This window comes from Neomonachus schauinslandi, chromosome 16, assembly GCF_002201575.2.
Source record: "Neomonachus schauinslandi chromosome 16, ASM220157v2, whole genome shotgun sequence".
Lineage (NCBI taxonomy): Eukaryota > Metazoa > Chordata > Mammalia > Carnivora > Phocidae > Neomonachus > Neomonachus schauinslandi.
The window spans coordinates 9,567,527-9,577,241 of NC_058418.1; the positions used below are offsets into that span (position 1 = coordinate 9,567,527).

General features: G+C 55.7%; 1 protein-coding gene across 4 annotated transcripts in view; it reads left to right on the forward strand.

The window, feature by feature from the left end:
* EML2 (EMAP like 2) overlaps positions 1 to 9,338 on the forward strand; it is a 50,538-nt gene extending 41,200 nt beyond the window's left edge. For all 4 annotated transcript variants that reach the window (XM_044911446.1, XM_044911447.1, XM_044911448.1 and 1 more), the window contains 10 exons: positions 299 to 453; positions 605 to 730; positions 2,743 to 2,874; positions 5,405 to 5,472; positions 5,738 to 5,826; positions 6,060 to 6,157; positions 6,583 to 6,670; positions 7,068 to 7,163; positions 8,441 to 8,571; positions 8,927 to 9,338. In XM_044911446.1, coding sequence (XP_044767381.1) covers positions 299 to 453; positions 605 to 730; positions 2,743 to 2,874; positions 5,405 to 5,472; positions 5,738 to 5,826; positions 6,060 to 6,157; positions 6,583 to 6,670; positions 7,068 to 7,163; positions 8,441 to 8,571; positions 8,927 to 9,052 — 1,109 coding nt within the window. In that variant the 3' untranslated portion in view covers positions 9,053 to 9,338. The remainder of the gene's footprint in view (positions 1 to 298; positions 454 to 604; positions 731 to 2,742; positions 2,875 to 5,404; positions 5,473 to 5,737; positions 5,827 to 6,059; positions 6,158 to 6,582; positions 6,671 to 7,067; positions 7,164 to 8,440; positions 8,572 to 8,926) is intronic.
* Positions 9,339 to 9,715: the final 377 nt, after the last annotated feature.

A 9,715-nucleotide genomic window follows, 5' to 3' on the forward strand; every position in this document is an offset into this window, starting at 1 on the left:
GGATGGATGGGTGGGTGGATGGATGGGTGGATGGATGGATGGGTGGGTGGATGGATGGGTGGATGGATGGGGGTAGATGGATGGATGGGTGGGTGAGGGGGTGAATGGATCAAAAGTGGATGGGTAGATGTTAGTTCAGATGGTTTAATGGATGGATGAGAAGGTATTGGAATAGATAGGTCGTGGGTGGATGAATGGCTGAATGTAGAATTGAGCATTCAGGGTGCTCTCAGGGGCAGTACAGGGGCAGCCTCCCATGCTGATCCCTGCCCCTGGCCACCCCTCCTCGCCCCCACAGGTGGGAACCGCATCACACAGGCGGTGCTGGGTGCCCACGATGGCGGTGTGTTTGGGCTCTGCGCCCTGCGGGACGGGACGCTGGTGTCCGGAGGGGGTCGTGATCGTCGGGTGGTCCTCTGGGGTTCCGACTACAGCAAGCTGCAGGAGGTGCAGGTGAGGAGGGGGAGAGGCTCCTATGAAGGTGAGGGGACCTCCCCCCACACACACCAGGGCTCCAGATAGACCCTCCTCTCCCCAGCTGGTCTCCCCCTACCCCTTCTCTGCGTGCGTCCTGCCCTCATCTGCCTCCACCCCCCACTCTCAGGTCCCGGAGGACTTCGGCCCGGTGCGCACCGTGGCGGAGGGCCGGGGAGACACACTGTACGTGGGGACCACCCGCAACTCCATCCTGCAGGGCTCTGTCCACACGGGCTTCTCACTTCTCGTCCAGGTGAGTGCCTCTCCCGCGTCTGCCCTCCTTCCCACGTCTCTCCATCTCTCTTCCCACTTTGATTTCTCACCACCTCCCTGCCCCATCCCTTTTCCTCTGGCCTGGCAAACCCCACTCACCTTCCCTTTACCTGCACCCAGCCCATAAACCCAACCCTGTCCCAGGACCCCCGCCCCAGAACTCCCTGTGGTCCAGCGAGTTACCTGCTGCAGCCATGCCGCCCCCTGCCCCTCTGATCAGGGGTGCTGTCCATTTCTGTCGGTAAGTGCCCGGGCACGTGGTCCCACGGGCTGCACGCACCTTGGGCCACGCACCTCCCAGGTCCCAGCTCCCTGGATCTGGGAAGGCCCTGTGGAGTCTGCCCGTTTTTCTTCTTGCAGCTCGAATGCCCGCTCCTCCCTCCTGGCATGCCCAAACCCTACCCCACACCCAGTGAGCACCCCTTCCCCCCACCCCCCCCCCGAGGGGCCGGATAGTATAGTATGGTGGTCGGGAACAGGAATTCTGCAGTGCGACTACCTGGGATCAAATCACCTCCCTGTTGCTCACTAGCTGTGTGATGTGAGGCAAGTGAGGAGCCTCTGTGCCTCCGGGAAATGGGCTAGTAACAGAGCCCATCTTCGTGGGGGTTTGTAAGGACCCATGAGTCCGTTCCTATTTAACATTTAGGATGGTGCCTGGCACAGAAGCCTTGGCCAAAATTACTCCTCGATCGGTGGTTCTGCTTCCTCCATTCCTTCCGTGCATTCTCCCTGTCCCAGGCTAGCTGAGATCCATGCTCCTGCTTTTAGATCTCCTTCTGGCTCTGGTCTCCATGGTGCATGAAGAAAAACAAGGGTTAGGGGAACTTTCTAGATGTCCCAAGGCCAAGAGGGGACCTTAGAGACCCCTAAAAACAGTATCAATATTACATATTGTTGATTATATAATTAATAGGTTAGTATATTATTAGAACTTTATTATTAACATTAATCGTTAAACTGATGTCAACAATTATCTCGTCACTCTTCATTGTTATTTCATAGTATATTAATAGGGTATGTTAATAATAGTAATTATTAGTTTTATATAGTGCTAATTTCGTGAGCGCTTTGTACTAGCCTCGGACACTTTCCCATCCATGATTCGAGTGAGCACAGCAATGTCATGAGACACACATGGGGATGAGTCCCATTTTACAGAAGATTACGCTGAGGATCCAGGGAGAAGTCACCTGACCTATCAGTCAGAGGGAGCTGAGGTCAGACTCCCCAGGCCAAGTACCCTCCATGGGATCTCACGGCCTTCTGGACGCCACCTGACTCCCAGGGTCCAACTCCCACCCAGCATCTCTCTTGCTCCCCGCCCCCCCCATGTACAAACTGGAGGATAGAGGTCTGGAGAGAGGGGCAGCATTTGCCTCGAATCACACACCAGGGCCGGGGGGCTGCTCAGTCACAGCCTCCGGACACACTGGGGAAAGGATCTTCCCTGGGTCCCCTGTGGCCCCAATGTGTTGCTGGGGCTAGTCTAGCCCCTTTTTTTTTTTTTTTTTTAAGATTTTATTTGTTTGTTTGTTTCTTTTTAAGATTTTATTTATTTGACAGAGAGAGAGGGAACACAAGCAGGGGGAGTGGGAGAGGGAGAAGCAGGCTTCCCGCAGAGCAGGGAGCCCGATGCGGGGCTCGATCCCAGGACCCTGGGATCATGACCTGAGCTGAAGGCAGACGCTTAACGACTGAGCCACCCAGGCGCCCCCAAGATTTTATTTGTTTTGAGAGAAAGCATGAGCGAGGCGGGGAGTCGGGGTGGAGGTACAGAGGGAGAGGGAGAAGCAGACTCCCCATTGAGCAGGGAGCCCAATGCGGGGCTGGATCCCAGGACCCAGAGATCATGACCCAAGTGGAAGGCAGACGCTCAACCGAATGAGCCACCCAGGCGCGCCTAGTCTAGCACTTCTTTCTGGCACCAGGCTCGGTGGGGCAAGGGCCCAGATTGGCCGTCTCCACGCTGCTGTCTCCCCTTTGCGCCAGGGCCACATGGAAGAGCTGTGGGGCCTGGCCACACACCCCAGCCGGGCCCAGTTTGTGACATGTGGGCAGGATAAGCTGGTGCATCTGTGGAATGCGGAGTCCCACCAGCCTCTGTGGAGTAGGATCATCGAGGTAAGGGGACAGGGAACCTGGCACCCTGTTCTAACAGAACCGCCTGTCTCAATGTGTCAGGGCTCAGGGTCAAGTCTGTTTAAGCACACTGGGATTTATATATATACATATATATATTTCTTAAGATTTTATTTATTTGAGAGGGAGAGCGTGTGTGCATGTGGGAGTTGGAGGGAGGGACAGAGGAACAAGCAGACCCCACCCCCCTCACCCCCGAGCACAGAGCCTGATACGGGGCTCGATCCCAGGACCCTGAGATCATGACCTGAGCCGAAGTCAGATGCTTAACCCACTGAGCCCCCCAGGCGCCCTGATGCAGAGAGTTGGGTGCTTACGGACTTGCTTGGAAGGGCCGGAGGAGCGGGTTCTCCCCTTGGAAGGAGGCCCAGAACCCACCTGCCAGGGAAGCTAGCTGCTGCCTTTGCCACAGGCAGGAGGGCGGGGTCAGGAGCACCGAGTTCAAGAAAGTGCCATCCTCGCCTGGGAACCAGGAGGCCGGGGTCACCGCGAGGGCTGGCTCTGGAGCTGCCCCGTTCAGGATGTGTGGCTCGCCAATGAACTTTAAAATGTAAATAGAATTAAGACTTCAGTTCCTCGGTTGCACTAGTGACCTTTCTTTCTTTTTTTTTTTTAAAGATTTTATTTATTTATCTGACAGAGAGAGACACAGCGAGAGAGGGAGCACAAGCAGGGGGAGTGGGAGAGGGAGAAGCAGGCTTCCCGCAGAGCAGGGAGCCCGATGCGGGGCTCGATCCCAGGACCCTGGGATCATGACCTGAGCCGAAGGCAGACACCCAACGACTGAGCCACCCAGGCGCCCCTGCACTAGCGACCTTTCAAACCCATGGCTAGTGGCCACCGTATTGGGAAGCACAGATCACGAACATCTCCGTCGTAGGGGCTTCTGGTAGACTGGCTTGCCCCAGAGCAACCCAACGCTGGCCCCGTTTGCACTGTAGTCTTGATACTCTGCGCTCCCACCTTTCAAGGCTGGCGACTGCGCACGAGAGTAGCAAATGCCATTGATTTCAGAGCCCAGGTGATGGGTGGGAGAGCGGGGCCTCTGCCTTCTGTCTTCCGGAGCCCACAAGAGCCCAACGGATCGTCTGACCCAAATCACAATGCAGAGGATTCTGGGTAGTGTAATTTTTAAGGTCCCCTGCCTGTCCTCCTGGGACCCTAGAACATCAGTCCGCCATATCCCCTGCGCCATTCTCTGAGGCTTTGCTCCAGGAATGCCGGGTTACCGCTGATCCTAGAACACTTGACGGCCTTTGAACTCCTGAGTCGGGCATGGTGTGCTCTGGAAATTGTTAGGGCCGGGTATCATCATCCCCATTCTGGCGTCGAACCACCCGGGCGTCATTAGAAATGCAGAATCCTTCACCCCATCCACAGAGCGTCTGATTCAGGAGTTCTATATTTGGGACCCGAGATCTGCAAGTTGGTAACGAGCTCCCTTAGATTCTTCTGATTCGGGCAGCTTGTCGACCACAACCAGAGTCACTGGCTTAGTACGTTACCCACTTCGTCCTTTTAATTTCTCGCAACCTCCACAAGGCAGTGGGGATGACCAATTCCCGCTTGGAAAGAGGCATGGGAAGGTTAAAAAATCACTTGCCCATCCTCACCGTGTAATTATACTCATAATCAGCCTTTGTGGAGTGCTTCCTGTACGCCATCTGGCTTACCAGCCTACTGTTCTAAGGACTTTACATCTTGCTTATAACAATCCTGTGAAGGATTGATGTTCTGCCTTGGCTAGACGAGGCAGCCGAGGCTCGGACAGGGAAGGTTATTTGATGTCATATAACTAGGAAGTGTCAGAGCCACCGTGTGAACCAACCAACCAACCGTGATTCCAGGGTGCTACCTTGCCTGGGAAACAACCAAGTGCCCCCAACATTCAAAAAATGGAATACCCATTGCTGGGTGCTTCACAAAGATGTGGGGAAACTGGCTTTGGACATGCCTGGTGAGGAGTTGATAGAATTTTTTTTTTTAAGATTTTATTTATTTATTTGACAGAGAGAGACACAGTAAGAGAGGGAACACAAGCAGGGGGAGTGGGAGAGGGAGGAGCAGGCTTCCCGCTGAGCCAGGAGCCCAATGCGGGGCTTGATCCCAGGACCCCAGGATCATGACCTGAGCTGAAGGCAGACGCTTAACGACTGAGCCACCCAGTCGCCCCTGAGTTGATAGAATTTTATGGAGAGCAAGTTGGCATTACCTATCAAAGGTCTTACAAAAAAAATGGATACCCTGAGTCCCAACAATCTCACTTAGAAAGTTACCTACGGAAGTCACGGGTGAGTAAAGCTGTGGGAATTTAGCCCAGGAGTATGAAAGGCTCCAGTCAGTAGTGACAGCAGGAATGTTTTCTGTTTGAGGTGACATGGTACAGGAAGGGAGGGTGGTTTGGGAACCTCTGTGGCAGCAGAGGAAGTCTGTGGTAGATCTGAGGTTGGGGAACAATGGCCGGATAGACTGGAGGCCCCCGTTCTCAGCCCTGTCTCCTCTCTCCCCTCAGGACCCTGCCTGTTCTGCTGGCTTCCACCCCAGTGGCTCTGTCCTGGCCGTGGGCACGGTGACTGGCAGGTAAAGCTGAGTGGGCATTTGGGGAGAGCTTCTCTGCTGTCCCTGAGAACTGTCCCTTGACACCCATCCCCCTACCCTATGTCCCCAGAGCCTGCAGAATCTGTAATTAAGAGACTTCACCAGGCTGTTCTCCCAGCATTTGTCTGGAGTCAGCCTCTCTTCCAAATCTTTTTTGGGGTCCCTCTCTTAGGCCCCACAGATTGCTGCCCGCCCCCCGACCAGATCAGCTTACATCCCCTCCCCCAATCATGCCTTCTCCTTAAAGATGGCTGCTCCTGGACACGGAGACCCATGACCTGGTGGCTATCCACACTGATGGCAATGAACAGATCTCAGTGGTCAGCTTCTCTCCAGGTAAGCGGCGGGGCCCAGGGATCTTGGAGAAGCCAGGCTGGGGAACTGAGGCTCAGTCACTAGCAGGGGGAAGGCGTGGTGCCTGTGTTGGCAAGGCCGAGGGGCCGGTCTAGGACTGTAGCGGGGACGGAGCTTGGGACAGCTGAGGAGTCTGGAATAGCGGGGGCTGAGTCTGAGAGAGAAGGGGGTAGAGCCTGGGTGCCTCCTCATAGCCCCCCCTCCCCCTCCCCCAGACGGGGCGTACCTGACCGTGGGCTCCCACGACAACTTGGTGTACGTGTACACGGTGGACCAGGGCGGCCGCAAGGTCAGCCGCCTGGGCAAGTGCTCGGTGAGTGGGCAGTGGCCCCCAGCCCGCGCCGCCACCCCGTCCAGGGGCTGCAGAATTAACCAATTTTCTCCTTCAAGGGAGCACAGCTTCAACGCTACTGACTCTGCCCTGATCACTTCAAGGAGTCTTAGCCCCGCCCACACATTGCCCCCACCCCCACCCCGTGTTACAAGCCCGCCCCTCTGTGTCTAGCCGTGCCCACCTGTTCTAAACCTCACTGTGTTCTAAGCCCTTTCTGTCTGGCCCCGCCCATCAGTCTGGCCCCGCCCATGGTAGTCTGGCCCCGCCCCCACGCTCCAAAGGCCGTGTATCCTTCCTTTGGCCCCCTCGTGTTCTCACCCTACCTCTGTATTTTGCCTTCCACCTCTCCTGGTCTAATCCCACCCCGTCCAGTTCTAACTCCACCCCTCCCCTCCCCCCCGCAGGGCCATTCCAGTTTTATTACCCACCTGGATTGGGCCCAGGACAGCAGCTGCTTTGTCACCAACTCCGGGGACTACGAGATTCTGTACTGTGAGTGCTCTGAAAGCCAAAGGCCGCCGCCCCCCCTCAGCTTCCCTCTTTCCGTGTGCGATTTACGTAGACTTCCCGGAAGGGGGGCAGGGCTTTCTGGCCTCTCTCCCCTGGCTCCTGTGTCAGGGGCTGTTCTCATTGATCCGTCTCCTGGCTTCGGATTTGCTCCCCTTTCTGGTTCGATGGGTGGGGCACAGGTTTCTGAGCAGATGCACCTGCTCAGGCCTGGGAATGTCACCACCCAGGATCTAGCGCCTTCATCCAAGTCTGGAGAGGTGGAATGAGTCCTAGGACCCTAGCCTCCTGTCTCAGACCTTGGTGCCCCTGGACTGTGAAATGCATAGGTTAAGTTAGTAACTGCTCTGAGCCCCCCGCACCCCCCTGTTTTCTGCCCCAGGGGACCCAGCTACCTGTAAGCAGATCACTAGTGCAGATGCTGTGAGGAACATGGAATGGGCCACGGCCACTTGTGTCCTGGGATTTGGGGTGTTTGGTAAGTTCTGGAATGGGGGAGGTCCCACCAAGGGCAGGAGTTCCAAGAAACATCCTTGACTGGTGGTCTTCGGGGTCTCTTATTGGTTATCCCCGGGCCCAGCCCAGTCCCTGCCTTCATGAGCTTCACAGTCCAGTGAAGGAGACAGACCTGTCCCCAGACAACCCAGAGTCAGCTGGGTTGAGACTGGGCTGCCACCTGAGCCCAGCATGGGAGGGAGTCAAGGAGAGCTTCCTGGGGGAAGGGCTATCGAAGCTGGACCTAGAGGATGAGGAGGCAGTGAGGAAGGAAAGCAGTCCTGGGGCCTAGGGAATCATAGCACGTCTCCCACAAAAGCAGGGAGGTGGCAGAGAACTTGGCATTTGGAGAAATCCAAGAAGGCAGGAGGGGTAAATCATTGCGAAGTCCAAGGGGAGCCCCAGGGAGGAGGCGGCTGGAGCAGCATGGGCCAGAGCTTGGGGGTCATGCTAAGAAGCCTGGGCTTTCTGGGGCGCCTGGCTGGCTCAGTCAGAAGAGCATGCAGCTCTTGATCTCAGGGTCGTGAGTTCGAGCCCCACCTGGGGTGTAGCGATTACTTAAATAAATTAAACTTAAAAAAAATTTTTTTTATAAGATTTTATTTATTTATTTGACAGAGAGAGACACAGCGAAAGAGGGAACACAAGCAGAGGGAGTGGGAGAGGGAGAAGCAGGCTTCCCGCCGAGCAGGGAGCCCGATGCGGGGCTCGATCCCAGGACCCTGGGATCATGACCTGAGCCGAAGGCAGACGCTTAACGACTGAGCCACCCAGGCGCCCCTAAACTTAAAAATTTTTTAAAAAAGCAGCAGCAGCGGCGGTGGCCTGGGCTTTCTCCCAAGGCCACCAGGGAGCCACAGAAGGGTTTTGAGCAGTGGAAGGCCAGGGTCAATTACACATTTAAAAAAGAGCATTCCAGGGGCGCCTGGGTGGCTCAGTCGGTTGAGCGACTGCCTTCGGCTCAGGTCATGATCCTGGAGTCCCGGGATCGAGTCCCGCATCGGGCTCCCTGCTCGGCGGGGAGTCTGCTTCTCCCTCTGCCCCTCCCCCTGCTTATGCTCTCTCTCTTTCTCTATCAAATAAATCAATAAAATCTTTAAAAAATAATAATTAAATAAATTAAGAAGATCATTCCAGTATCCTCCCTGGCCAGAGACAAGCTAGGTGGGAGGAAGGCAGGGAGGCTGGGGCCTGCTCACCTCAGGGGTCCCTGACCCCAGCTGACCTCTCACCCCCACCCACCCCTCATCTTGCCCACAGGGATCTGGTCTGAAGGAGCAGATGGTACTGATATCAACGCTGTGGCCCGCTCCCATGACGGGAAGTTGCTGGCTTCAGCTGATGACTTTGGCAAAGTCCACCTGTTCAGTTACCCCTGCTGTCAGCCCCGAGTGAGTCCTTCCCCCCCCCCCCCCCCCCCCCCGCCGGGAGGCTGGCAGGGTGGAGGTGACAAGCAGCCTTGGGGGCGAGAGTGAGGCAACACTCCCCAGGCCTCAGTTTCCCCATCTGTGCAAGGAAGGCCGTGACATGATCCCAAGGGTTGTTTCTTGAACCTCAAAGTCGGTAACTTTCAGTCTCTAGTGCTAACGCTCTGCTCCGAGTGTCTGCGATTCGGGGCTCTTTGGTTCCCTGATCCTTATTCGCGCCAGAAACAGTCACTAAGCCCCTACTGTGTGCCTGGCACAGGGGCTCCAGCCATGAACATGACAGATCACCTTCTTTCACTTCTTTCTCTCCCTCTCCCAGGCCCTCAGCCACAAATACGGCGGACACAGCAGCCATGTGACAAATGTGGCCTTCTTGTGGGATGACAGCGTGGCCCTGACCACGGGGGGCAAGGACACCAGTGTGCTGCAGTGGCGGGTGGTCTGAGGTGGGGAAGGAGAGTCCCAGGGACGTGGGGCCCGGGGAGAGTCAGGTGGCAGGGCTGGACTTGTATTTTCGGGAAATGTCTATTGCCGAGTAGAGTAATATATACCAGAGTATGTCTATAGCAGAGGGGGTTATGGGGGCGGGAGGGTAGACTGACAGAAGTCTCTATTTATCGGGGTGGGAAAAGGGGTCACATTGCTTTGGGGAGCCATTAAGGTGTTTGATTTGGAGTGTTTTTTTAAGTTTATTCTTTTATATCACCCAGAAATAAAGACACATGCACTGATGCAGAGGGTCAGGGTCTGTGTGTGTCCAGGGATTCGGTGGCTTTAAGCGTGTGCGTGGGGCGGGGTATGTGCCGATGACAATGTTTGCAATGACTTAGGTCTCATTGGTCTTTAAGCCTGACAGAAACCAAGCTTGCTCTGACTCAGGCCAAAAGAGCACTCGGGGGGCCCACATCGCCGACCGAGAAGGGCAGATGTGCCTCCCGGCCTCGGGGCCAACGAAGCAGAGATTTGAGGGCAATCAGGATATTCCTTCCATACCTTCTCTGGCCTTTCACGAGTCAGCATTGTTCTCTGGGACCAGCATCCTCCACAGAAACAAGGCTTCAAGGCTCATTAATTACCAGCCTTGGGCCTCGCATCCAAAAATCTCAGG